Source organism: Heptranchias perlo, chromosome 14 (assembly GCF_035084215.1).
Source record: "Heptranchias perlo isolate sHepPer1 chromosome 14, sHepPer1.hap1, whole genome shotgun sequence".
In the NCBI taxonomy this organism is placed as follows: Eukaryota; Metazoa; Chordata; class Chondrichthyes; order Hexanchiformes; family Hexanchidae; genus Heptranchias; species Heptranchias perlo.
In genome coordinates, this window is record NC_090338.1 from 57,448,229 (window position 1) to 57,476,073 (window position 27,845).

At 48.5% G+C, this 27,845-nt stretch overlaps 1 protein-coding gene across 2 annotated transcripts; it reads left to right on the forward strand.

The window, feature by feature from the left end:
• rab24 (RAB24, member RAS oncogene family) lies at positions 1 to 27,775 on the forward strand. 2 transcript variants are annotated; one of them, XM_067996461.1, is made up of 9 exons: positions 1 to 318; positions 10,435 to 10,647; positions 12,835 to 12,903; positions 15,193 to 15,271; positions 17,020 to 17,087; positions 17,700 to 17,799; positions 23,252 to 23,302; positions 23,476 to 23,538; positions 24,716 to 27,775. In XM_067996461.1, exons 2-9 carry the CDS (start codon positions 10,531 to 10,533, stop codon positions 24,781 to 24,783), a joined length of 615 nt encoding a protein of 204 aa, XP_067852562.1. In that variant the 5' UTR covers positions 1 to 318; positions 10,435 to 10,530; the 3' UTR covers positions 24,784 to 27,775. The 2 variants fall into 2 exon arrangements, with proteins under 2 accessions (XP_067852562.1, XP_067852561.1); XM_067996460.1 differs by having other exon boundaries at positions 1 to 302.
• Positions 27,776 to 27,845: the final 70 nt, after the last annotated feature.

The window sequence follows — 27,845 nt, forward strand, 5'->3', positions numbered from 1 at the left end:
TTCCCGGCCGCGCAGTTTCCGGTCACGGTAAGCCCCGCCCGGCTCGCTCTTGTGTTTCGGTTCCGTTTCTGTGAAGCACCAAAAAAAAAATAACCGCGGCGGCGAGAAGGAGGAAACGGCGCTTCATCCGACCGTCACCGTCACCGGGCCCGGCCTCGGCCGCAAGTCCCCGAGCTCCGTCAGCATCCAGGCCCGGCCTCTCCCAGCATCCAGGCCCGGCCTCTCCCAGCATCCAGGCCCGGCTATTGCAACTCATCCCCGGCCTGCCTCAGCATCCGCGCCCGGCCTCTGTCGCAGGGAAGGTGAGTGTGGCCGCAGGTGGGTTCAGGGAAACTTCGTTAGTGGCGGCGGGCGGGGGGGGGTTTCATCTGGATCCGGCGGTGAAAGGCTGGACCCCTCCCCCAGGAGGCAGCAGAGCCGCGGGCCCAGAACAGGCGGATGATCCGGGGACCGGGGGGGGGGGGGAAGGGAGGGGGGAGAGGGGCTGCCGTCCGGAGCGGTCACCGGGGGTCCGAGTTCAGACGGCAGGGGTCACCGAGAGGCCGTGGGCCAGGGCCGGGGTCACGGTTGTCCGGGCTGCCTCGCCCCAGGTGCCTTCTCTGTGTGTGAGGTCCTGTGGGCAGGAGCAGCGCCGGGCTATTCGACAGGCGAGGGCATTCCCAGCCCAGGCCCGCTCCTGGCCCCGGGCTTCAGTGTGCGCTCCGCTCGCTCTCCATTGGGAGACACTGGGTGGCGATTTCACCCCCCCCCACCCCGGCCGGTGTCGCCCTCCCCCCCCCTCCTCGACCCCGGCCGGTGTCGCCCCCCCCCCCCCCTCCTCGACCCCGGCCGGTGTCGCCCCCCCCCCCCCCTCCTCGACCCCGGCCGGTGTCGCCCCCCCCCCCCTCCTCGACCCCGGCCGGTGTCGCCCCCCCCCCCTCTCCTCGACCCCGGCCGGTGTCGCCCCCCCCCCCTCTCCTCGACCCCGGCCGGTGTCGCCCCCCCCCCCCCCCCCCTCCTCCTCGACCCCGGCCGGTGTCGCCCCCCCCCCCTCCTCCTCGACCCCGGCCGGTGTCGCCCCCCCCCCTCCTCCTCGACCCCGGCCGGTGTCGCCCCCCCCCCCTCCTCCTCGACCCCGGCCGGTGTCGCCCCCCCCCTCTCTCCTCGACCCCGGCCGGTGTCGCCCCCCCCCCTCTCCTCGACCCCGGCCGGTGTCGCCCCCCCCCCCCTCCTCGACCCCGGCCGGTGTCGCCCCCCCCCCTCCTCGACCCCGGCCGGTGTCGCCCCCCCCCCCCTCCTCGACCCCGGCCGGTGTCGCCCCCCCCCCCTCCTCGACCCCGGCCGGTGTCGCCCCCCCCCCCCCTCCTCGACCCCGGCCGGTGTCGCCCCCCCCCCCCCCCTCCTCGACCCCGGCCGGTGTCGCCCCCCCCCCCCCCCCCCCTCCTCGACCCCGGCCGGTGTCGCCCCCCCCCCCTCCTCGACCCCGGCCGGTGTCGCCCCCCCCCCCCTCCTCGACCCCGGCCGGTGTCGCCCCCCCCCCCTCCTCGACCCCGGCCGGTGTCGCACCCCCCCCCCTCTCCTCGACCCCGGCCGGTGTCGCCCCCTCTCTCCTCGACCCCGGCCGGTGTCGCCCCCCCCCCCCTCTCCTCGACCCCGGCCGGTGTCGCCCCCCCCCCCCCCTCCTCGACCCCGGCCGGTGTCGCCCCCCCCCCCCCTCCTCGACCCCGGCCGGTGTCGCCCCCCCCCCCCCCTCCTCGACCCCGGCCGGTGTCGCCCCCCCCCCCTCTCCTCGACCCCGGCCGGTGTCGCCCCCCCCCCCCCCTCCTCGACCCCGGCCGGTGTCACCCCCCCCCCCCTCCTCCTCGACCCCGGCCGGTGTCGCCCCCCCCCCCCCTCCTCCTCGACCCCGGCCGGTGTCGCCCCCCCCCCCCTCCTCCTCGACCCCGGCCGGTGTCGCCCCCCCACCCCCCCCCCCTCTCCTCGACCCCGGCCGGTGTCGCCCCCCCCCACCTCCTCCTCGACCCCGGCCGGTGTCGCCCCCCCCCCCCCCCCTCCTCCTCGACCCCGGCCGGTGTCGCCCCCCCCCCCCTCCTCCTCGACCCCGGCCGGTGTCGCCCCCCCCCTCTCCTCGACCCCGGCCGGTGTCGCCCCCCCCCCCCTCTCCTCGACCCCGGCCGGTGTCGCCCCCCACCCCCCTCTCCTCGACCCCGGCCGGTGTCGCCCCCCCCCCTCCTCCTCGACCCCGGCCGGTGTCGCCCCCCCCCCCCCCCCCCCCCTCGACCCCGGCCGCCGATGCTGTATCTGTTCATTGGCTGTATGTTTTCTTTAAGTGGGGCAGCTAAGGAGAGTACCTTGTGATTGAAATGCTGATGTCGGTACAAGTGGAAGAGAAACCTAACCACATAACTACTGTGACGACAACTTGCATTTATATAGCGCCTGTAACGTAGTAAAACGTCCCAAAGTGCTTCACAGGAGCGTTATCAAACAAAGTTTGACACCGAGCCACATAAGGAAATATTAGGACAGGTGGTCAAGAGGTAGGTTTTAAGGAGCGTTTTAAAGGAGGGGAGAGAGGTGGAGAGGTTTAGGGAGGAATTCCAGAGTTTAGGGCCTAGGCAGCTGAAGGCATGGCCGCCAATGGTGGAGCGATTAAAATGGGGAATGCGCAGGAGGCAAGATTTGGAGGAGTGCAGAGATCTCAGAGAGCTGGAGGAGGTTGCAGAGATAGGGAAGGGCGAGGCCATGGAGGGATTTGAAAACAAGGATGAGAATTTTAAAATTGAGCCGTTCCTGGACCGGGAGCCAGTGTAGGTCAGTGAGCACAGGGGTGCTGTAGAATATTAAACAGTGCTGTTAATGGTTACTCCGTGCTGCTTGCCCCACAGGGTTGGAAGGAAAGCCATCAGTCAAGTGAGAGCTTTTATTAAAATTACTGTATGTATTAATGGTATATGTGCGACAGAAAATTCTTCATTCTGCGAGGAAGTAAACTCTTTTGTTCCATGAGTAAGAACTCCATTATCCATAGCAAAAGTGATTTGGGGCAGGTGTGTGGAAGAGAAGCCTTGTACAAGTATTGAGTAGTGACACTAATAGGGTTAGCAACAATCCTATTCATATATCCCCTGCCCCTTTCAGGAAGCATAGATTGTAGCTGTTTCAGTCGCTGTTGTTAATTGTTCCTTGACTTAAGTACCTTACGTTATTGCGGAAAATTGCCCAAATGTTCACTTGTAACAATGCTGTAAACAGTCAGAGGCATCTTCTGCAAATGGGAGAGACGGCACTTGGTAGTTGTAATGGGGAAGTGGAGGAATTGGGAAGAGCCCAGTATCAGTTATGAGGGAGACTGGAGAAGCACAGATTTTGAGGGGGCGAGATTTCTATTTTAAAATAAGATGTGACAATGTATAGCAAATGTAAGAATCATTTTTCATTTAAAATGTTTTGTTCCCAAATCCAGAGATGTTCAAAAATGCACCCCCCCCCCCCCCCCACCATGAGCTAGAACAAGCAGCAAAGTCTGGTCAGGGTCCCTGTGGTACTGCTGTGCTGGATGTTCTAATGTCTGAAGTTGAAACAAAGGGGACAGTCTTCTTAATCTCCATGGAACATAATGAGATTCCACTGCTTATGAACAGGGGATAGAAATGTGCAGGAACTGAATCGAGTAAATAGCGTATAATATGGCAGTGAGGAGAAGGCCAGAAATAATGCTCCATTAGCTTAAATACAAGATCCCGTTCAATGTATGCCATCCGGGGAAGTTTCTGGATCAGGGGTGCATTGCTGGGATTTGCTGGCTGACCTATATAGTATATAATGTGGTTCCATTCAAAGTTACTCCCTTCCCTCCACTCCACTGTTACTGTTGCCTCTACTTCCCCGTTACAGCTTCCAAGTCCCCTTTCTCCTATTTGCGGCGGATGGATCTGACTCTGCCTCCCTGTCGACCCCTTGTTGAGGCCTGTTTACAGTATTATTATAGGTGAATGTTTGTTTTTTTTTGTGACAATACGATGCACTTATTCAAAGAACAGCTCTCTGCCACACCGTGATTGAGACTGCTACATTCCGTGCCTCCTGAAAGTGTCTGTAATTTAAGGAAGGAGATATTAATAGGAATCGTTGCTAACGCTGTTAGTTTGATTTGCTACTCATGACATTTATTGTGCAATATGAAAGAAGCACAGGGTGCTTCCACAGTTTAGCTGGGAGGTCTGATAGTCGCACATAGATTCAAAACCATCTATGTTGTAAAACAGGAATATTTTTTGTAACTCTTCATTTTCTCCCAACCCCACTTAGGATACAGTATTATACAATGGTGTGGAATGAAACTGCTTGCGTGCACGGTTAAACGTAAAGTTCAGAGACAAGTGACACAACTTACATAATTCTGTCAGCATCTGTATCTTTCAACACTTGTGAGGACAATTGCTGTCAACAGAAATCTGTTCAGTACATTAGGCCTTTTGTTGATCAGTTTGTTTAAACTAGCAGGTCAGGAAGGTTTAATGTTTAACATCAGGGAGACTCTTTATCATGTCAAATTGGTTTTAAAAGTATCTTGTAGTGTAGGGTCAGTCCTGTAGCTGTAGCTGTGGCTGTGCAGGGTGGGTTTCTAAATTTGGTTTGGCTCTGTAGATGGGATTGCTTAGGTGACACTTTTAATTGCAGTCAGACCCTAGCAACATAGAGCAGGTTTGTTATTACAGGCTCTGTAGCTGTGATTGTGTAGGGCGGGCTACTAATTGTAGTCAGACCTTGTAGCTGTGACTGCGGGGGCGGGGGGTTGTTCAAATCTCAGTCAGATTCTGTAGCTATGACTGTAGGCTGGGGTACTAATTGCGGTCAGGTACTGTAACTGACTGTATAGCATGGGCTTTTAGTCTTGGTCAAGCTCTCTAGTTGTGACTGTGTAGGATGGGATCGCACTCTCGGGTCCTGTAGCTGTGACTGTATATGATGTGGGATCGCACTCTCGGGTCCTGTAGCTGTGACTGTATATGATGTGGGATCGCACTCTCGGGTCCTGTAGCTGTGACTGTATAGGATGGGATCGCACTCTCGGGTCCTGTAGCTGTGACTGTATAGGATGGGATCGCACTCTCGGGTCCTGTAGCTGTGACTGTATAGGATGGGATCGCAGTCTCTGGTCCTGTAGCTGTGACTGTATAGGATGGGATCGCACTCTCTGGTCCTGTAGCTGTGACTGTATAGGATGGGATGGCAGTCTCGGGTCCTGTAAATGTGACTGTGTAGGATGTGGGATCGCAGTTTCTGATCCTGTAGCTGTGACTATAGGATGTGGGATCGCAGTCTCTGGTCCTGTAGCTGTGACTGTGTAGGATGTGGGATCGCAGTCTCTGATCCTGTAGCTGTGACTGTATAGGGTGTGGGATCGCAGTCTCTGGTCCTGTAGCTGTGACTGTATAGGATGTGGGATCGCAGTCTCTGATCCTGTAGCTGTGACTGTATAGGGTGTGGGATCGCAGTCTCTGGTCCTGTAGCTGTGACTGTATAGGGTGTGGGATCGCAGTCTCTGGTCCTGTAGCTGTGACTGTAGGGTGTGGGATTGCAGTCTCTGGTCCTGTAGCTGTGACTTTATAGGGTGTGGGATCGCAGTCTCTGGTCCTGTAGCTGTGACTGTGTAGGGTGTGGGATCGCAGTCTCTGATCCTGTAGCTGTGACTGTGTAGGATGTGGGATCGCAGTCTCTGATCCTGTAGCTGTGACTGTGTAGGATGTGGGATCGCAGTCTCTGGTCCTGTAGCTGTGACTGTGTAGGATGTGGGATCGCAGTCTCTGGTCCTGTAGCTGTGACTGTGTAGGGTGTGGGATTGCAGTCTCTGGTCCTGTAGCTGTGACTTTATAGGGTGTGGGATCGCAGTCTCTGGTCCTGTAGCTGTGACTGTGTAGGGTGTGGGATCGCAGTCTCTGATCCTGTAGCTGTGACTGTGTAGGGTGTGGGATCGCAGTCTCTGGTCCTGTAGCTGTGACTGTATAGGGTGTGGGATCGCAGTCTCTGGTCCTGTAGCTGTGACTGTATAGGGTGTGGGATCGCAGTCTCTGGTCCTGTAGCTGTGACTGTATAGGATGTGGGATCGCAGTCTCTGATCCTGCAGCTGTGACTGTATAGGGTGTGGGATCGCAGTCTCTGGTCCTGTAGCTGTGACTGTATAGGGTGTGGGATCGCAGTCTCCGGTCCTGTAGCTGTGACTGTAGGGTGTGGGATTGCAGTCTCTGGTCCTGTAGCTGTGACTTTATAGGGTGTGGGATCGCAGTCTCTGGTCCTGTAGCTGTGACTGTGTAGGGTGTGGGATCGCAGTCTCTGATCCTGTAGCTGTGACTTTATAGGGTGTGGGATCGCAGTCTCTGGTCCTGTAGCTGTGACTGTGTAGGGTGTGGGATCGCAGTCTCTGATCCTGTAGCTGTGACTGTGTAGGATGTGGGATCGCAGTCTCTGGTCCTGTAGCTGTGACTGTAGGGTGTGGGATTGCAGTCTCTGGTCCTGTAGCTGTGACTTTATAGGGTGTGGGATCGCAGTCTCTGGTCCTGTAGCTGTGACTGTAGGGTGTGGGATTGCAGTCTCTGGTCCTGTAGCTGTGACTTTATAGGGTGTGGGATCGCAGTCTCTGGTCCTGTAGCTGTGACTGTGTAGGGTGTGGGATCGCAGTCTCTGATCCTGTAGCTGTGACTTTATAGGGTGTGGGATCGCAGTCTCTGGTCCTGTAGCTGTGACTGTGTAGGGTGTGGGATCGCAGTCTCTGATCCTGTAGCTGTGACTGTGTAGGATGTGGGATCGCAGTCTCTGATCCTGTAGCTGTGACTGTGTAGGATGTGGGATCGCAGTCTCTGGTCCTGTAGCTGTGACTGTGTAGGATGTGGGATCGCAGTCTCTGGTCCTGTAGCTGTGACTGTGTAGGGTGTGGGATTGCAGTCTCTGGTCCTGTAGCTGTGACTTTATAGGGTGTGGGATCGCAGTCTCTGGTCCTGTAGCTGTGACTGTGTAGGGTGTGGGATCGCAGTCTCTGATCCTGTAGCTGTGACTGTGTAGGGTGTGGGATCGCAGTCTCTGGTCCTGTAGCTGTGACTGTATAGGGTGTGGGATCGCAGTCTCTGGTCCTGTAGCTGTGACTGTATAGGGTGTGGGATCGCAGTCTCTGATCCTGTAGCTGTGACTGTATAGGGTGTGGGATCGCAGTCTCTGGTCCTGTAGCTGTGACTGTATAGGGTGTGGGATCGCAGTCTCTGGTCCTGTAGCTGTGACTGTAGGGTGTGGGATTGCAGTCTCTGGTCCTGTAGCTGTGACTTTATAGGGTGTGGGATCGCAGTCTCTGGTCCTGTAGCTGTGACTGTGTAGGGTGTGGGATCGCAGTCTCTGATCCTGTAGCTGTGACTGTGTAGGATGTGGGATCGCAGTCTCTGATCCTGTAGCTGTGACTGTGTAGGATGTGGGATCGCAGTCTCTGGTCCTGTAGCTGTGACTGTGTAGGATGTGGGATCGCAGTCTCTGGTCCTGTAGCTGTGACTGTGTAGGGTGTGGGATTGCAGTCTCTGGTCCTGTAGCTGTGACTTTATAGGGTGTGGGATCGCAGTCTCTGGTCCTGTAGCTGTGACTGTGTAGGGTGTGGGATCGCAGTCTCTGATCCTGTAGCTGTGACTGTGTAGGGTGTGGGATCGCAGTCTCTGGTCCTGTAGCTGTGACTTTATAGGGTGTGGGATCGCAGTCTCTGATCCTGTAGCTGTGACTGTGTAGGGTGTGGGATCGCAGTCTCGGGTCCTGTAGCTGTGACTGTGTAGGGTGTGGGATCGCAGTCTCTGGTCCTGTAGCTGTGACTGTGTAGGGTGTGGGATCGCAGTCTGGGTCCTGTAGCTGTGACTGTGTAGGGTGTGGGATCGCAGTGTCGGGTCCTGTAGCTTTTTTTTTTATTCGTTCATGGGATGTGGGCATCGCTGGCGAGGCCAGCATTTATTGCCCATCCCTAATTGCCCTTGAGAAGGTGGTGGTGAGCCGCCTTGAACCGCTGCAGTCCGTGTGGTGAAGGTTCTCCCATAGTGCTGTTAGGAAGAGAGTTCCAGGATTTTGACCCAGTGATGATGAAGGAACGGCGATATATGTCCAAGTCGGGATGGTGTATGACTTGGAGGGGAACGTGCAGGTGGTGTTGTTCCCATGTACCTGCTGCCCTTGTCCTTCTAGGTGATAGAGGTCGTGGGTTTGGGAGGTGCTGTCGAAGAAGCCTTGGCGAGTTACTGCAGTGCATCCTGTGGATGGTACACACTGCAGCCATGGTGCACTGGTGGTGAAGGGAGTGAATGTTTAGGGTGGTGGATGGGGTGCCAATCAAGCGGGCTGCTTTGTCCTGGATGGTGTCCAGCTTCTTGAGTGTTGTCGGAGCTGCACTCATCCAGGCAAGTGGAGAGTATTCCATCACACTCCTGACTTGTGCCTTGTAGATGGTGCAAAGGCTTTGGGGAGTCAAGAGGTGAGTCACTCGCCGCAGAATACCCAGCCTCTGACCTGCTCTTGTAGCCACAGTATTTATATGGCTGGTCCAGTTAAGTTTTTGGTCAATGGTGACCCCCAGGATGTTGATGGGGGATTTGGCGATGGTAATGCCGTTGAATGTCATGGGGAGGTGGTTAGACTCTCTCTTGTTGGAGATGGTCATTGCCTGGCACTTGTCTCGCGCGAATGTTACTTGCCACTTATCCGCCCAAGCCTGGATGTTGTCCAGGTCTTGCTGCATGCGGGCTCGGACTGCTTCATTATTTGAGGGGTTGCGAATGGAACTGAACACTGTGCAATCATCAGCGAACATCCCCATTTCTGCCTTATGATGGAGGGAAGGTCATTGATGAAGCAGCTGAAGATGGTTGGGCCTAGGACACTGCCCTGAGGAACTCCTGCAGCAATGCCCTGGGGCTGAGATGATTGGCCTCCAACAACCACTACCATCTTCCTCTGTGCTAGGTATGACTCCAGCCACTGGAGAGTTTCCCCCCTGATTCCCATTGACTTCAATTTTACTAGGTCTCCTTGGTGCCACACTCTGTCAAATGCTGCCTTGATGTCAAGGGCAGTCACTCTCACCTCACCTCTGGAATTCAGCTCTTTTGTCTATGTTTGGACCAAGGTTGTAATGAGGTCTGGAGCCGAGTGGTCCTGGCAGAACCCAAACTGAGCATCGGTGAGCAGGTTATTGGTGAGTAAGTGCCGCTTGTTAGCACTGTCGACGACACCTTTGCTGATGATTGAGAGTAGACTGATGGGGCGGTAATTGGCCGGATTGGATTTGTCCTGCTTTTTGTGGACAGGACATACCTGAGCAATTTTCCACATTGTCGGGTAGATGCCAGTGTTGCAGCTGTACTGGAACAGCTTGGCTAGAGGCGCAGCTAGTTCTGGAGCACAAGTCTTCAGCACTACAGCCGGGATGTTGTCGGGGCCCATAGCCTTTGCTGTTTCCAGTGCACTCAGCCGTTTCTTGATATCACGTGGAGTGAATCGAATTGGCTGAAGACTGGCTGTGACTGTATAGGATGGGATCGCAGTCTCGGGTCCTGTAGCTGTGACTGTGTAGGGTGGGCTTCTACTCTTTGTCCCATCTTGTAACCAGTATTGAAACTGGGAGATTACTCACAAGAAGCTTCAAACACTGAGATAGATTGTTTGTTCTTAATACATACAAGGATTTTAGGGTCTGTTTGGCTGTATTCTTTCTCACGTTTTGAACGTACTGTGCATTCAAAGGGAGTGCAGAGGTGCCAGTGTCAGGTAGGTTTCTGGTAATAAAGCTGATGGCAAATTGGGCAAGAACATGCAGGAGGGAAGCAAATGTGTAGTGTTCTAAGTTTCTGTGGTGAGCTTGGTTTTACTCTTTTCGAACAGATCATTTTCTCCACCCTATCTTTCCTCATCTATACCCACCTCTCTCTCTCTCTCTCTCTCTCTCTCTCTCTCTCTTTCTCTCTTTCTCTCTTTCTCTCTTTCTCTCTTTCTCTCTCTCTCTCTTCTCTCTTTCTCTCTTTCTCTCTCTCTCTCTTTTTCTCTTTCTCTGTCATGCACACAGTACTTTGAGCTGCTGCCTTTTAATAAGATACATTTTATTTGCAGAATGATACAACCGGTTTTGAAGGAATAAACTAATAGAAGGTCACCATGTCTTGTTTGGCTTGAGGTGAAAACAGAGAACTGCAATTTCCTGTGTGTTGCTGTTACTTCCCATCTTCAAAACTGGTTTCATCAATCTGTAATTAACAGTGCAAAATAAGAGCATGCGAGAGAGAGAGAAAACAGAAACAGAAGGACAAACCTGGAGCACGGTTTTGTAAACATGTGTGTTGGTGGGGGCTCGATAGTCTTATGTCAGTGGCATTGTTTTAGATACCTGAAAAGGCAATTCCACATATGCCTTTAACTATGTACTTTCTTCCTCTTCCCTAGGTGAAGTCATTCCAGCTGACAACCGCATTGCTGTGTATGGTGAAAATAACGTCTCAATATACTTAAACATAGACTGTGGACTGCAGAGGGCACAGAATGAGTGGACAGCGGGTTGATGTGAAGGTGGTAATGCTGGGAAAGGAGTTTGTGGGAAAGACTAGTCTGGTGGAGAGATACGTTCACAATCGTTTTCTGAATGGCCCGTATCAGAATGTGAGTATGATCCAAACCGAGGATGCTCCAGGCAATGTTTAACAGGGTGCCTTTACCTCTGAACATGCTGTTCATTTGGAGGATTGTACCATTAGTAATATTGTCAGATTTGCTGATGATGCCAAGAAAGTGCCCAGTGTATGGCTGATTGATAGCATTCAGAGTTATGTGGAGAAATTAAGTAACTAAGCTAAAGAATGGCTGATGCAAAATAATGTGGGGGAAATGTAAAGCCATGTACATAGTTACACAAAACATACACACAAATCTTATTGTAAGTGGACTTGTGAATTTTGTAAGCCCAATCCCAAGGGGGCACATCAGCCTGGAAGTAACTGTTGCTGAAGCTATGGCACAAACACTTAACGGATTTGTGTCCAGTTCCCCTCTGCACGGTCATTAACCCATTTAAAATAAACCGGTTAATGTCTCTGTTAAAATAGCAGAGAGGAACTTGCTCCAAGTGCATTAAGTGTTCATGTAATAACAAAGGCTGGAAATTACTGTCACCCATCAACGAGTGCCCGGTCCTATAGGGAGGACACCACTAATCATTCAGGGAGGGCTGGGCCAACCCAAACTAATGTTCCGAAACAAATATAACGATAACAAAAAGTTAAATTAATATGGTGGATGGAAATATAGTCACCTCCTGGGAAACATCTTGAGAGCATTTGATCACAAGTCACATACTGTGGGAGTACATCCAAGGAGAATCACAGTGGGCACGTTACTGTAAAGAAATTGTTGATGGTGAGGTTATGATGAATAATCTTTTTTTTTCTAATAGCACATCAGCCACCTTATCAAATATAATTTTCAATTGTTCAAAGTTACAACAACAACAACAACTTGTATTTATAAAGCGCCTTTAACGTGATAAAATGTCCCAAGGTGCTTCACAGGAACAAAATCAGACACAACTGGTGATTCTGGACTAGCGTGTCCCTTTTCTTGTGTCCTATATATCAAGGATTAGTAATTGCAGTGTTGGTGGCGGTAAATCCAAGGTGCATAAATAATTCCTCTCTTCCCCACCACACTCCAATAATATGTCAAATGAAGGAGGGTCAGGAAATTGTTGCACAATATTAAACAGACATTATTTATGCTTTGTTTACAATGATAATGGCTCAGAATCTGGTGCAGTACAGAATCTGCTGTTCTCTCTGGTATCCTGGTACCACAGATAGGCTGTGTTTACACTGGTATACTCGGACAGCTCTGCCGTGCCTGAAATGTGTATTCGTTAACCAACACTCACACGTTAAATCTGTGCCTACCTGCTGCACAGGTGGACCTTGTGATGTCAGGGAAAAGGAGTGCTGGGGTAGAGTTATTGGCTCTGCAAATTTTCATGGCAGTGTGAGATTGAAGTATGCTGCTGGGCAAGGTTACATTATCAGCATTAGGATGAGCCTATAGTATGTGCTGCATTTAGTCCATCCTGAGCTTTACTGCGTAAAATGCGTGTTAGATTTTGAACGAGTAATGGGCAAAGCGTGTCAGTTGGAGGCTTCCATCATGGGAAACTTTTCCACTCATCAAATCTGGGGGATTGTTCGCGTGACCTCATACTCTGGAGGATAGGGAGCTGCAGTCGCTGTATTTTATTTTCTCCCAAATTGTCTGATCAAAGATTGAAAACTCCAGCTTGACATTTACCTCTTTAAAATTGCATACCCCAGTTTTTTCTGACATTCACACTTGGGCTTAGCTTAGAGGCTGAGGATTGCCAGTCTTAGATGAGTTGCCTTTGGGAGTAAAGAAATGCATGGGAGGGAAAGAGAAAAGGGCGGGAAGGAAAACTGAGTCCCCTCCTGTACTGCTCAAATACACCTTGCAGGGAAACTGAAAAGTTGCCTTGCTTCCGGCACCCTTTGCAACTAAGGTTGGCATTGCTACAGGGGACTAATGAGGTGGGAGGGAATTAGCAGCAAATAGCGATCTCTGCCCTCATTCTCCCTCTGTGTATGTGGTTCATTGATTTTTCCCATGTGTTTTAAGAAATGAATATTTAGCCCAGTTATTTTTTTCTCACACCAACAGCATCTCTATGAAAGATTGCTGTCAACATAAAAGTATTCACCGGGTATTTTGAACAAATGGCTAATGAATATAAGTTAACTATGTTACAAGGGTTTTCAGGGAACAAACCTATGTTTAATCCACTGGTTTCTGTTTCAGACAATCGGGGCTGCGTTTGTAGCCAAACTCATCCATGTTGGCGAAAAGGTGATCACACTTGGTATCTGGGTAAGTTGTCGCCTTTAGTTCTCGAGTGGTTAACATATTGGGTGGGTTATTTGGGTAGAGAGGGTTCATTTTATTTGATTACTGAAACCATTGTTGAATGGGTGTCCATGTTTGTGTAGTCTTATTTGATGCAGCTGTGGCTGATTGTGTAACCCCACGAGTCACAAATATGCAGGAGTGAGTGCTTATCTATCTCATCAGTAAAGATAAATATAACAGTGAATTCCCTGAAGAACCAGCTCGAGGGGTTTTTCGGTGAACCTGCAATGATATCATAATTGCTATTGCTCGGTGTACGAGTCATCCTGTGGCAGTGGAGTGTACTGCTGGGTGTTGCAAACACGGATGAAATAAGACAAATCACAAAAGATACCAGCTAATGATTCTTCTTCTCGTTCCCTCCCCTCCCCCTGCCTCCAGTTCACTCAGCACACCTCTTGCCTGAAAATGGTGACTCCTGTTATGTATAGTTACACAGGAACCAGCAGGCTTCCTGTAGCTCACCCAAGTGGCCAATCATCATGTTTAAGCCCAGACGTGAACAGGGGAGTATTTGATTGTGGGAGGGTATCAGATCGGAGCCCAACCCTTTTCATGCAAGCACTGGATAGTGATTGGGAGCGGGACCTTTGTATACATGTTTCAGTTAAATGGATTTAAGGCATAAGTCTTAGGGTTCAAATCACTTGAGTGACGCCCCCCCCCCCGCCCCCCATTTATGATCTCATCTGGACTTTATGATTGGATTTTGTAGGTACTCACTAATGTCCATTATTTACTGGGCAGTGTCCTCGGCCCAACCATCTTCAGCTGCTTCATCAATGACCTTCCCTCCATCATAAGGTCAGAAATGGGGATGTTCGCTGATGACTGCACAGTGTTCAGTTCCATTCGCAACCCCTCAAATAATGAAGCAGTCCGAGCCCGCATGCAGCAAGACCTGGACAACATCCAGGCTTGGGCTCATAAGTGGCAAGTAACATTCGCGCCAGACAAGTGCCAGGCAATGACCATCTCCAACAAGAGGGAGTCTAACCACCTCCCCTTGACATTCAACGGCATTACCATCGCCGAATCCCCCACCATCAACATCCTGGGGGTCACCATTGACCAGAAACTCAACTGGACAATCCATATAAATACTGTGGCTACGAGAGCAGGTCAGAGGCTGGGTATTCTGCGGCGAGTGACTCACCTCCTGACTCCCCAAAGCCTTTCCACCATCTACAAGGCACAAGTCAGGAGTGTGATGGAATACTCTCCACTTGCCTGGATGAGTGCAGCTCCAACAACACTCAAGAAGCTCGACACCATCCAAGATAAAGCAGCCCGCTTGATTGGCACCCCATCCACCACCCTGAACATTCACTCCCTTCACCACCGGCGCACTGTGGCTGCAGTGTGCACCATCCACAGGATGCACTGCAGCAACTCGCCAAGGCTTCTTCGACAGCACCTCCCAAACCCGCGACCTCTACCACCTAGAAGGACAAGGGCAGCAGGTACATGGGAACAACACCACCTGCACGTTCCCCTCCAAGTCACACACCATCCCGACTTGGAAATATATCGCCGTTCCTTCATTGTCGCTGGGTCAAAATCCTGGAACTCCCTTCCTAACAGCACTGTGGGAGAACCGTCACCACACGGACTGCAGCGGTTCAAGAAGGCGGCTCACCACCACCTTCTCAAGGGCAATTAGGGATGGGCAATAAATGCTGGCATTGCCAGCGACGCCCACATCCCGTGAACGAATAAAAAAAAAACATAGCAGACACCACTCAATGTTCTGGACGTTTAGTTTCCTTCCCTGTCAAACTAGCAGTTTCTGTGATAGAAGCAAATTGACTGTGTCTGGGATTCATGGTTAGAAATTTTCTGTAACCCGCTCCCACCAGAAAATCGTCTGGATTTGACCATTTGTTTTAAAATCTTTGAGAATGTGTGGTGATTCTTTTCCTCTCCCTCTCCCATCCTACCATTCGGTGGCACAGTATGATGGTAATGCTACTCACTAGGGTTAGCTGTTCTCTCCTCCCCTTTCAGGTGTTCGTAACCAATTCAGCACCTGATGGGGCCAGCAGGCCAGGTGAAATGCTGTGAAGGGAGTAGCCCTGTAATGATTACCTGGCATGTCATGTTTCCTTACTCTCCAACCTCTCTCCCAAAGTAGGAAGTGCTTGGCCTGTGCTGTGGTCATGCAAGGTAGTTAGGATATTGGAGGGTGCTCAAATGTGTGTTTGATATATAATTTTTGTAAGTTGTAGATACATTTTATTTTCCCATCAGGACACGGCAGGGTCAGAACGGTATGAGTCAATGAGCAGAATCTACTATCGAGGAGCCCGAGCAGCTGTTGTGTGCTTTGGTAAGAAAGCTGGAACTGTGCGGTTTTGGGTTTGCGCTGTGTATAATCTGCAAGTGTGGAGAGTCATGCTTAGTAGTGACCGATGAGGGACTATTCACCGGAAAAAAAAAATAAACCTGGTGATTTGGCTGCTGTTTGCCATTATAACCATCATGAATTTAGATCTTGCAGAATAAAAACCTGCTATTTTGATGAGCATCGTTCTATTTGCCCCTGAGATGAGCTTCCGACCACGTATCCGCTCCATCACCAAGACCACCTACTTCCACCTCCATAACATCTGCTGCTGAAACCCTCATCCGTGCCTTTGTTACCTCTAGACTTGACTATTCCAATGCTCTTCTGGCCGACCTCCCATCTTCCACCCTCCATGAACTTGAGCTCATCCAAAACTCTGCTGCCCGTATCCTAACTCACACCAAGACCCGTTCACCCCTGTGCTCGCTGTCCTACATTGGCTCCCAGTCCAGGAATGCCTCGATTTTAAAATTCTTATCCTTGTTTTCAAATCCCTCCATGGCTTCGCCTCTCCCTATCTCTGCAACCTCCTCCAGCCTCTGGTCCTCCGAGATCTCCGCGCTTCTCCCATTCTTGCCTCCTGTGCATCCCTGATTTTAATCGCTCCGCCATTGGCGGCTGTGCCATCAGCTGCCTAGGCCCTAAGCTCTGGAATTCCCTCCCTAAATCTCTCCTCCTTTAAGACAGTCCTAAAACCTACCTCTTTGACCAAGCTTTTGGTCACCTGTCCTAATATCTCCTTATGTGGCTCGGTGTCAAATTTTGTTTGATATTGCTCCTGTGAAGCACCTTGGGATGTTTTACTACGTAAAGGCGCTATATAAACACAAGCCATTGTTGTTGTTCCAAATTTCCTAAATTCAAAATTCCCTATAGTGTGGATGTTGGCGAGCTCCACGTACAATCGGTTTCTGACCTGGCCGTAACTCGAGCAGTTCCATCAGGAAATGACTGTTGCTTTCCTTCAAATTATTCAAAAAAGGAATTTAAAGAAAGTTGTGATGTAAACTGCCCCATGATGCATGGCGAGTTACTGTGTGTACAGCCCCTGTATGGGAGCCTGATTTGAATGGTACTAGTCACCCGGCCTACCATAGTGGAGGAGAATATGACTCTTTGCACTCGTGTGTTTATTTAGTTGATACAGGTATGGCATAGCAGAGCTGAATTATCCTCTGTCCAAAATCAGTTTTCCAACACACTTTGCTTCAACTCAGCTTCAGAAATTACATTAGGATCTGACGCACAAAGACCTTTAATGGACTGATTTTAACACCACCTCAAACACTTGGGAATATCATGAATTGTTCTTTGAAAAATTATTTCTATTTTTGGATAGTGCATTGGATTAAGTGTTTAATGATCTTATTGAAAGATGCTCCCCACTGTGTTGTTATGTGGAAGGATTGTAGCTATTGGGAGATAAACTCTTGTGTGGCCTTGAAGTGCAAGGATTTATTGATCCAGCTTCTGTTTACAGGGCTGGGAAGAAATTGAATTAAATTTTTAAAAAATTGCTGCTCCTTAAACTGTTAGGGGTGGGGGAAGACTTCCACTGATGGCTATTTATAGCAACACATAAATGCGATTGTTCAGAATCAGGTTATAATTTCACTATAGGTTGCAAATAGTAGAATCCTCTCCCAATAGGCTACATTTCTAAAATCCCTTTTACAATGGTTGCCCCCCCCTGGTATTGTGTGTTATTGAATGGCTTTCCTGTCTTCCAGATCTGACTGACAGTAGTACCTATGCACGGGCTAAATTCTGGGTGAATGAAGTCCAGAACTGTGAAGAGGTGAGTTTTGGTGTAGTGCTGGGGAACTGGTTTTAATCCTTACTCTGTTGAATAGATAGGTCTCTGCAGTTTTTTGGTTTCCAATGGTGGGATAGGATTTTGAAGTAACTGATTTGGAGTGTGGATTACAGATCCTCACTATTATACTCGCTCTTTGGATTTAGAGAGTGATGCACTTGCAGTGTGTCTTAGATATTCAGGGTTTGGGGATTTGCAGTACAGCTTACACATTCAGCATGGGTTACGGGCTCTGCTCTACTTTAGGGTTTGGGCAGTGGATATGCAGAATGGGTTATGGGTCCAAATCTGTTTTGTGGTTTGGGTAGTAGATTTGCAGTGTGGGCTGTGGGTTCTATATGCTTTGGGGTTTAGGTAATGGATATGAAGTATGGGTTATGGGTCCAAATCAGTTTTGGGGTTTGGCTGCTGGATTTGCGCTTTGGGCTTTGTCTGCTTTAGGGTTTGGTTAATGGATTTGCGGTGTGGGTTGTGGGTTCTGGTCTGTTTTGGGGTTTGGCTAGTGAGTTTACTGTGTGGGTCTGGGTTCTCATGTGTTTTGTGGTTCAGGTTGGTTGATTAACAGCTTGGGTCACAATGTTCCCACTCTTTCAGCATTGCAAAATCTACTTGTGTGGAACGAAGAGTGATCTTGTACAGAATGATCGCAGTGCACGGGGAGTCGATTACCACGATGTTCAGGATTACACAGATGGTAAGGTCCTATACTTTGCAAGGCATTGAACTGTTTAGCCATAACATGTTAATATGTTGTTACTTTGATCAAGCCCGGCAAGGAAAGAGGAAGTGAACGAAAATAGTCTATACTGGTAATTTGTTTGTTAACTTTTCAGGTCAGAAATGGGGATGTTCACTGATGATTGCACAGTGTTCAGTTCCATTCGCAACCCCTCAAATAATGAAGCAGTCTGTGCCCGCATGCAGCAAGACCTGGACAATGTCCAGGCTTGGGCTGATAAGTGGCAAGAAACATTTGCGCCAGGCAATGACCATCTCCAACAAGAGAGAGTCTAACCACCTCCCCATGACATTCAATGGCATTACCATCACCGAATCCCCCGCCATCAACATCCTGGGGGTCACCATTGACCAGAAACTTAACTGGACCAGCCATATAAATACTGTGGCTACAAGAGCAGGTCAGAGGCTGGGTATTCTACAGCGAGTGACTCATCTCCTAACTCCCCAAAGCCTTTCCACCATCTACAAGGCACAAGTCAGGAGTGTGATGGAATACTCTCCACTTGCCTGGATGAGTGCAGCTCCAACAATACTCAAGAAGCTCAACACCATCCAGGACAAAGCAGCCCGCTTGATTGGCACCCCATCCACCACCCTAAACATTCACTCCCTTCACCGGCGCACCGTGGCTGCAGTGTGTACCATCCACAGGATGCACTGCAGCAACTCGCCAAGGCTTCTTCGACAGCACCCCCCAAACCCGCGACCTCTACCACCTAGAAGGACAAGAGCAGCAGGCACATGGGAACAACACCACCTGCATGTTCCCCCTCCAAGTCACACACCATCCCGACTTGGAAATATATCGCCGTTCCTTCATCATCGCTGGGTCAAAATCCTGGAACTCCCTTCCTAACAGCACTGGGAGAACCTTCACCACACGGACTGCAGCGGTTCAAGAAGGCGGCTCACCACCACCTTCTCGAGGGCAATTATGGATGGGCAATAAATGCTGGCCTTTCCAGCGACGCCCACATCCCGTGAACGAATTTTTAAAAGTTTTAAAGGAAAAAAAACTGAATAATTATAATGAGATGTGAAAATTTATCTGGTCAGTCTTGAGTAGTGAAGGAGTTAATTTTACTGCAGTTCAGTGAGGTATATAGGGCAATTTGATGCGGTGTTTTTCTGTGCTAGTAGTCAAGCCCAGTAACATTTTAATCATTGATATTCTAACCATTACCTAAAGTAACCTGACGAAAGGGGTTTTCCAAATCGAATAGATTTCATAATACAAATTGGATTAGGAACTAAAAATTTAATCATTCAGGAGGCATATGCTTTCATCTGCAGTTTAATAATAGAACTCAAATGTAATTGAGATGCTTTTGATATGTATTTATTTGATGAAAACGTTCTGAAGTAGAATTGATGTTATCTGTGATATTCTAAAAAGGCTTTACCTCACGAGATCTTTTCTGCAGTTGAGTGGATGAGTGTGTGGATGAGTTTTCAATATTCTCTGCATCCTCTCAGTTCGGGGACTAGCTCGTTGAAGCAGGACCCATCTTAGGAGTGTAATGATTTAGTTCTTTGTCCTTTCTTCCTCTTAGAACGGATTTCTTTAGTTTGAATTGTAACATTTTTACTTTGGAGGTATAGTAAGTCACTGTCACATTCTGAGAACAGCTTAATATCCTTAAAAGGAATGGCTGCTAGTTCCTGTTGGAACAAATCTCTGATGTGCCTGCAATACTTTCCAGTCACCCTTTGAGGTGGTGTCTGCGATGTTTAAGATCAGTCTCCATATCAGCGGTGTTACAATGCACTACTGAAGATTTCCACGTGTTGTATGAATCTACAGCACTTTAACCTCCAGGCAGGAACTCATCTCTTGTTTGCAAGCATTCAGATGTAAAGGTAATCACTTACTGCACCAGGGTTATGGGGCATATCATTAGGCAATGGGAAATCTCACTACTAATCCAGTTTAAATTTATGCAAACATACGAAAAGAACCACACAGTGCACTAACCCCTGTCACACAATCTCCAGGGAAAAGAACCACACAGTGCACCAACCCCCCGTCACATAACCTCCAGGAAAAAGAACTACACAGTGCACTAACCCCCCGTCACATAACCTCCAGGAAAAAGAACCACACAGTGCACTAACCCCCCGTCACATAACCTCCAGGAAAAAGACCACACAGTGCACTAACCCCTGTCACACAATCTCCAGGAAAAAGACCACACAGTGCACCAACCCCCGTCACATAATCTCCAGGAAAAAGACCACACAGTGCACTAACCCCTGTCACACAATCTCCAGGAAAAAGACCACACAGTGCACTAACCCCCGTCACACAATCTCCAGGAAAAAGACCACACAGTGCACCAACCCCCGTCACATAATCTCCAGGAAAAAGACCACACAGTGCACTAACCCCCCGTCACATAATCTCCAGGAAAAAGAACCACACAGTGCACTAACCCCCCGTCACATAACCTCCAGGAAAAAGACCACACAGTGCACTAACCCCCCGTCACATAACCTCCAGGAAAAAGACCACACAGTGCACTAACCCCTGTCACACAATCTCCAGGAAAAAGACCACACAGTGCACTGACCCCCGTCACATAATCTCCAGGAAAAAGACCACACAGTGCACTGACCCCCCGTCACATAACCTCCAGGAAAAAGACCACACAGTGCACTAACCCCTGTCACACAATCTCCAGGAAAAAGACCACACAGTGCACTAACCCCCGTCACATAATCTCCAGGAAAAAGACCACACAGTGCACTGACCCCCGTCACACAATCTCCAGGAAAAAGACCACACAGTGCACCAACCCCCGTCACATAATCTCCAGGAAAAAGACCACACAGTGCACTGACCCCGTCACACAATCTCCAGGAAAAAGACCACACAGTCCACTGACCCCCATCACACAATCTCCAGGAAAAAGACCACACAGTGCACTGACCCCCGTCACACAATCTCCAGGAAAAAGACCACACAGTGCACCAACCCCCGTCACATAATCTCCAGGAAAAAGACCACACAGTGCACTGACCCCGTCACACAATCTCCAGGAAAAAGACCACACAGTCCACTGACCCCCATCACACAATCTCCAGGAAAAAGACCACACAGTGCACTGACCCCCCGTCACACAATCTCCAGGAAAAAGACCACACAGTGCACTGACCCCCATCACACAATCTCCAGGAAAAAGACCACACAGTGCACTGACCCCCGTCACATAATCTCCAGGAAAAAGACCACACAGTCCACTGACCCCCGTCACATAATCTCCAGGAAAAAGACCACACAGTGCACCAACCCCCGTCACATAATCTCCAGGAAAAAGACCACACAGTGCACTGACCCCTGTCACACAATCTCCAGGAAAAAGACCACACAGTGCACTAACCCCCCGTCACACAATCTCCAGGAAAAAGACCACACAGTGCACCAACCCCCGTCACATAATCTCCAGGAAAAAGACCACACAGTGCACTGACCCCCCGTCACACAATCTCCAGGAAAAAGACCACACAGTGCACTGACCCCCGTCACATAATCTCCAGGAAAAAGACCACACAGTGCACTGACCCCCATCATATAATCTCCAGGAAAAAGACCACACAGTGCACTAACCCCCCCCGTCACACAATCTCCAGGAAAAAGACCACACAGTGCACTGACCCCCGTCACACAATCTCCAGGAAAAAGACCACACAGTGCACTAACCCCCCCCGTCACACAATCTCCAGGAAAAAGACCACACAGTGCACTGACCCCCGTCACACAATCTCCAGGAAAAAGACCACACAGTCCACTGACCCCCGTCACACAATCTCCAGGAAAAAGACCACACAGTCCACTGACCCCCGTCACATAATCTCCAGGAAAAAGACCACACAGTGCACTGACCCCCGTCACACAATCTCCAGGAAAAAGACCACACAGTGCACTGACCCCCGTCACACAATCTCCAGGAAAAAGACCACACAGTCCACTGACCCCCGTCACACAATCTCCAGGAAAAAGAACATACAGTCCACTAACCCCTGTCGGGATAATCTCCAGGGAAAAGACCACGCAGTCCACTGACCTCCGTCACATAATCTCCAGGGAAAAGACAAAAAAAACTGAGACAAATTGAAGAATAGAAAAATTTCGCTCTGATTTCTTAAAGCAATCAACACGACTCCAGGAGACAGCGGTGACCCATAAACCCTACTAATCCCAGCTAAAACACAAGTTATCTTCCAAAATTGGAAGCGTCCTCCCCTCTCAGAAACTTGTCAAACTCCCTTTTGAAGGATTGTAGGAGATCCATTCTCAACACATGCTTTAGTAATCTGTTCGAAAGGGTGAACACCTGTGTAGAGATTTTCCTGACATCTAACCTAACTCTCTGCCGAGAGTGCTACCGCTGAGCTACAACTGACACTTTTGCTGATACACATCAGTACAGGAACAGAGATTGTAGGTTGCTGCGATGAAACAAAAGGTGGTTTATAATAAGCTATAATACTTGTTAAGTGCAAAACCATTAGCATTCTTCGGTCTCGAAGTGTCCCTGATATCTATCTGTAGATGTTGGTGTCTTGTATCACAGAACTCCAGAGAGATGCACTTTTATTTGACTAAATTGTGAATATCTGACTGCCTGATGTAATCATGAAAGATACATAGCTGAATTCCTTTGTTCCTGGGTGGGACTTCAAAGGAATTGTGAAGTATGTCTCACCAGGCTTGCCCCAGTTCAGCAGTCCCTCTGAAACCATTTCTGAATGTGTGTGAGAGGATTATATGGAAGGATAGCAGCAAAAGTTATGACTGGGGACTTTTTCAGGTCCAGCTTTACTGTGTGTTTCAGCACAGGCGAAATTAGTATTATTTTCTATATCCGGGGAGGAATAATGTCTTGTATGTAACTGTAAGTCTACTGTTGGTCTTTGTTACTGTTTACCTATCTATTATTAATAAATCTGTCAGGTAGTTTATAGCCTAAGCCAGGGTCTGATGGTGTTTAACTTACCAATTTCTGAAGTCAGGGAGATCCCATAAGGTCCCATGATATATCCAGCAAGCCAAATACAATAGCAAGAGTTTCTGTTCAACCCTTGGGCTCACTACAGTTACCCAAATACTGAGCATGTAAAAGCATACCCTAGTTTGATAGGAGTGAGGGCTTGCTTATGAGAGTGGATTTTGGCAGTGCGCACAAGCAAAGTATCTGAGGTACAAGTCCAAAAATGTAACACATACAGTACCACATAATCCAGTTGTCACACGACTATGTTTTATCATAATGGTGCTTTCAGACATTTGGCAGGTACACCACAAAGTCAAGAATGTTGTGCTAGTATATTTTCTTACTGATTTCTGCTTTGTGTGATTGAATCCTTATCACTGTGTGAGGTCATGTGCACTGTTTGTTTTTCAGAGATCAAAGCCAAGCTGTTTGAAACCTCCAGTAAGACTGGCCAGAATGTTGGTAAGTTTCTGTTTTCTGTATCAAACTCTCTGTCATTGCCACATTATATCTCTCTCTTTTCCCCCTCCCTCTGTGAAATATTGTAATAAAGTTTTGTCGAACAGAGGAGGTGTAATGGGGTCTACAGGAACTTGAATGCAAAGAACCAAAATCCTTTTCTTTTTTTATTTCAGATGAACTCTTTCAGATAGTAGCGGAAGATTATGTGAATGTAACGGCCTTCCAGGTGATGACAGGTAATAGATGGGAATTGGGGCTTTATCAGGTACCAACAGGAGCAAAGTCTACTCGTTCGCTATATGGCAGAATCTGGGCATTCACTGTGTGTTTGTGTGTGTCTGTGAATAACAGGTTCTGGGGTATTTGTTGTGCATGTTAGTATATAACAGGGTCTGGGGTGCTCCCTGTGTGTGCATGTTCGTATATGATGAGGTCTGGGGCATTTGCTGTGTGTGAGTGTTAGTATGTGACAGGATCTGGGGTATTCACTGTGAATATTAGTTTATGACAGGGTCTGGGGCATTTGCTGTGTGTGTGTGTTAGTATGTGACAGGGTCAGGGGCATTTGCTGTGTGTGTGTGTTAGTATGTGACAGGGTCAGGGGCATTTGCTGTGTGTGTGTGTTAGTATGTGACAGGGTCAGGGGCATTTGCTGTGTGTGAGTGTTAGTATGTGACAGGGTCTGGGGCATTTGCTGTGTGTGAGTGTTAGTATGTGACAGGGTCAGGGGCATTTGCTGTGTGTGAGTGTTAGTATGTGACAGGGTCAGGGGCATTTGCTGTGTGTGAGTGTTAGTATGTGACAGGGTCAGGGGCATTTGCTGTGTGTGAGTGTTAGTATGTGACAGGGTCTGGGGCATTTGCTGTGTGTGAGTGTTAGTATGTGACAGGGTCAGGGGCATTTGCTGTGTGTGAGTGTTAGTATGTGACAGGGTCTGGGGCATTTGCTGTGTGTGAGTGTTAGTATGTGACAGGGTCAGGGGCATTTGCTGTGTGTGTGTGTTAGTATGTGACAGGGTCAGGGGCATTTGCTGTGTGTGAGTGTTAGTATGTGACAGGGTCTGGGGCATTTGCTGTGTGTGAGTGTTAGTATGTGACAGGGTCAGGGACATTTGCTGTGTGTGAGTGTTAGTATGTGACAGGGTCAGGGACATTTGCTGTGTGTGAGTGTTAGTATGTGACAGGGTCAGGGGCATTTGCTGTGTGTGTGTGTTAGTATGTGACAGGGTCTGGGGCATTTGCTGTGTGTGAGTGTTAGTATGTGACAGGGTCAGGGGCATTTGCTGTGTGTGTGTGTTAGTATGTGACAGGGTCAGGGGCATTTGCTGTGTGTGAGTGTTAGTGTGTGATACGGTCTGAGATATTCGCTGTATTACTGTATCATGGGTTTCATGCACTATTTTCTGTTTTTTAGAAGATGAAGCTGTGAACTTGGCTGAGAAGAAGAAACCCACCTATTTGTTTAGCTGTTGTCACCAATAGCATCTGATACGTGAAGACCCATTCGTCAGTATTTTAAGGAGGAATTCTTACGCAAATTCACAGGACTGAGACTCCTTATTCATGACTGTCGGAATAACATAGTCTCAAGATTTTTCTGAGGCTGGATCAATGTAATGTGACTAATAGGGAATGCAGTGTCCAAATGACAGTCTGACCCTGGAACTGAAGTGACCTTTCTTGCTGGAATACTATGATCAGCGCATCTCTGAACTTGGTGTGGAGTTGGTCTACGGACAGTCCTCTGCACACAGCTAATCGTACAGCTTTTTATATTTTAGAACCTTGCCAAGATTTTGTGCATGATGTACATGTTTTTTTTTGCCTTTGCCCTGATTTTGTGATAATTTAATTGTTTTTGTGTTGCCTATTGGAAAGTAGTGGAAGATCTCAGGAGTGTTCACCACACTAAGCAGGATGCGCTACGCCTATCACACTGCATCCTCGACACCCAGACTCCAGGACCTACCTTTCCACTTCTATTGGCCATATTATTGTGCGGAATTTTTAACACAATCGTGCATTAAATCTTGTGGGGTTTTTTTGTGAGACTGCTCCTCAGCTGTTTGGCCTTAGATACTACTGTTACGGAACTGACCCTATTAGTATTGGACTTCGACTCTGCCTGGCGACAAGCTTGGAAGAAGAACCTATGTTAAGGGTTTGTTTTTGGTTTTCACTAACAATCTTTTGGTGCATGATATTTCTGAATTTTCTCCTACAGAACTGTGGCACTGTTTCAGAATGCACTAGATTTTGGATTCTGGCCTTACTAATGGGAGGGAATTCTTCTAAATCGGTGCCTCAGTAGTATAGCTCAGGTAGAATAGCACTGACCAAATCTAGCTAGTTAGGATATTACAATGCTGCCCATTGGGTATAGTGAGACGAGGGGAGACTATGCCTACTGTGGGGAAATACTGCACACAGGAAATGAGATGCCAAGGGATGTTTGCTATGGATGATGCTGACTGCAGTAGAATTTTTGTGCCAGAAAAAAGCCTGACTCCGTAAACTATGGACGGTCTCCCAATTCAGTTGCTTAGGTTTGAAAGTAAGGCAGTGGTGGAAATACCGTGTGCTGCAACTGAAGGTTGTGCCAATCTTATGCCAGATATAAGTGTGTGGGGGGCTGGGGGGGGGGGGAAAGGCTGATCAGAACTACTTTGTCATGGGCGCTACGCTCAATGTGTTTGTTTTAAATACTGAAGTTCCCTTGTGTTGCAATTCCCTTGTCCTCAATAGTTAGAACTTGCATACAATCATTTTCAGCATTAAAGGCAGCACCTCCTCATCATCCCGGTACCATTGGCCATGTAAATGGTTGCAGCAATTTCAGTTATAGTAAAGCTGTGTTAAAAGATTGGTTGGTTGGTAAACACTAATGACTTCTGATTGTGATTACTGGTGCAGGACACATGCTGTGGGCACAGATTACACGAGTGTTCTCACATCATGTGATGACACTGAAGATTTCAAGTGGCAAATAAACTCCAAGAATGGCCTGTTTTGTTGCTGTAACCCGAGTGGAACCATTAGGTGCAATTTGTGTTTCTAAATCCTTTGTTTTCTCCTTTCTGCTGTCTTCCCTGTTACTCTTGTTATTATGCTCCCACTATATCCTTCAGTTGAGAGGAGACTCCTGTAACAGCCTTTTGTTTGTTGGAAGGTGCAGGACCCAGAACCATGTGTCCAGGCAACATTTCTAGTCCCCTCCAATTTGATGAAGATTCTTGATTTAGCAGCTGATCTGAACATTTGACGTGACCACACCCCTCAATACGAAAGTTTTTATTGTCCCTAACCAGTAACTGTAAGATCTGAGGTGAGCTCATTGTGGTGTATAATTTAACAGTGGGGAATAAATGCTATTAAAAGTTGAAATATGTATCATTACCCAATACATCCTGTCCTACTTTGCATTGTATTTGAACGGGCTTCTTGAATTTTGACCCAAAATATCCGTAAAAATGTGTGAAAATATTTGGAGTTTGGTTTGAAAACAAATGGAGCTTTAAACACTAAATTAGCTTAATTTTAGAGCATGGTGGCAGCTCTGTCTGTATAACTGAGGTGAAACTGTCAGGTTCCAAAGCTAAAGATTGCTTCTAACTAAACTCCCATTAGAGGCCTATGTGACTTTAGCTGGGACCCTCCTCTCTCTGCTCTGTTGAACAACCACGTATTCCTCAAATTATTGATGCGTTTTAAGCTGTATATATGCAACGCTTCAGTTCCTGTAATGGTTTAAAAGGTCAAAAGTGCAATGTGTTCTTTCATAAAGACAAGGGAGCAAACTCGAGCTAACCAGTGTTGGCATGATCTATTGAACCTGATTTTGAAGCACTGCACTGGAAATATGTTGTCAGGGTCTTTAAAAAATAATTTTCAGGCTGGAGGAAAATTTGCTGAATGATTGCAACATAATTGCTGTAGTTCTTGCAGTGGCAGATAGCCATACCTATAAGAGTTAATAAAATATTGCCTCACTAGAGTGAGCACATTTGTTAATCTGAAGGGAAAGCTCGTGGGGTTGAGATTCAACTTCAAATAAAGTGTAGCCGCTCAGGACAATATGATTTTTTTTCCATACTTTTATTTCATATGGTGAAATTGATTTATGGCTGCAGCCTAGCTCTACACCATGAGGGCAGGGACTGTCTACAGGTTCTGGCACAGCACAGGTACAAGGCACTGCTTTCTGATCAAAGACTTATTTATTTTGCATGTGTAAAAGACTGCAGTGCATTGTGGAAACCCAACAGTTGATACTGTGGAGTCAGTGTATCTTGTAATGCATTGGTCCTCTGTGAATAAATCTCATATAGCTGGTTAATTATTATATTAGTTGTAAACACTACCATCTGTATTGATTACTGACCATTTGGATTTTGAGTTGAAATTTTTGTTACAAAGGCATTGTTTTGATTTTATTGTAAAAATATGACTAAATGCACAAGGCTTCAACACTGTGTACTGTTTTACTGTGTAAATTGCTTTATTTGAAGTAATTGATAGTATTTGGGAATGTCTGAGTGTTTTGT

Bases quoted from the DNA above. Each gene is read 5' to 3' on its own strand.
- rab24 (XM_067996461.1), top strand. From the start codon at position 10,531: ATGAGTGGACAGCGGGTTGATGTGAAGGTGGTAATGCTGGGAAAGGAG. The intron at 10,648-12,834 runs GTGAGTATGATC...TTTCTGTTTCAG, and splicing joins TGAATGGCCCGTATCAGAAT to ACAATCGGGGCTGCGTTTGT. The intron at 12,904-15,192 runs GTAAGTTGTCGC...TTTTCCCATCAG, and splicing joins TGATCACACTTGGTATCTGG to GACACGGCAGGGTCAGAACG.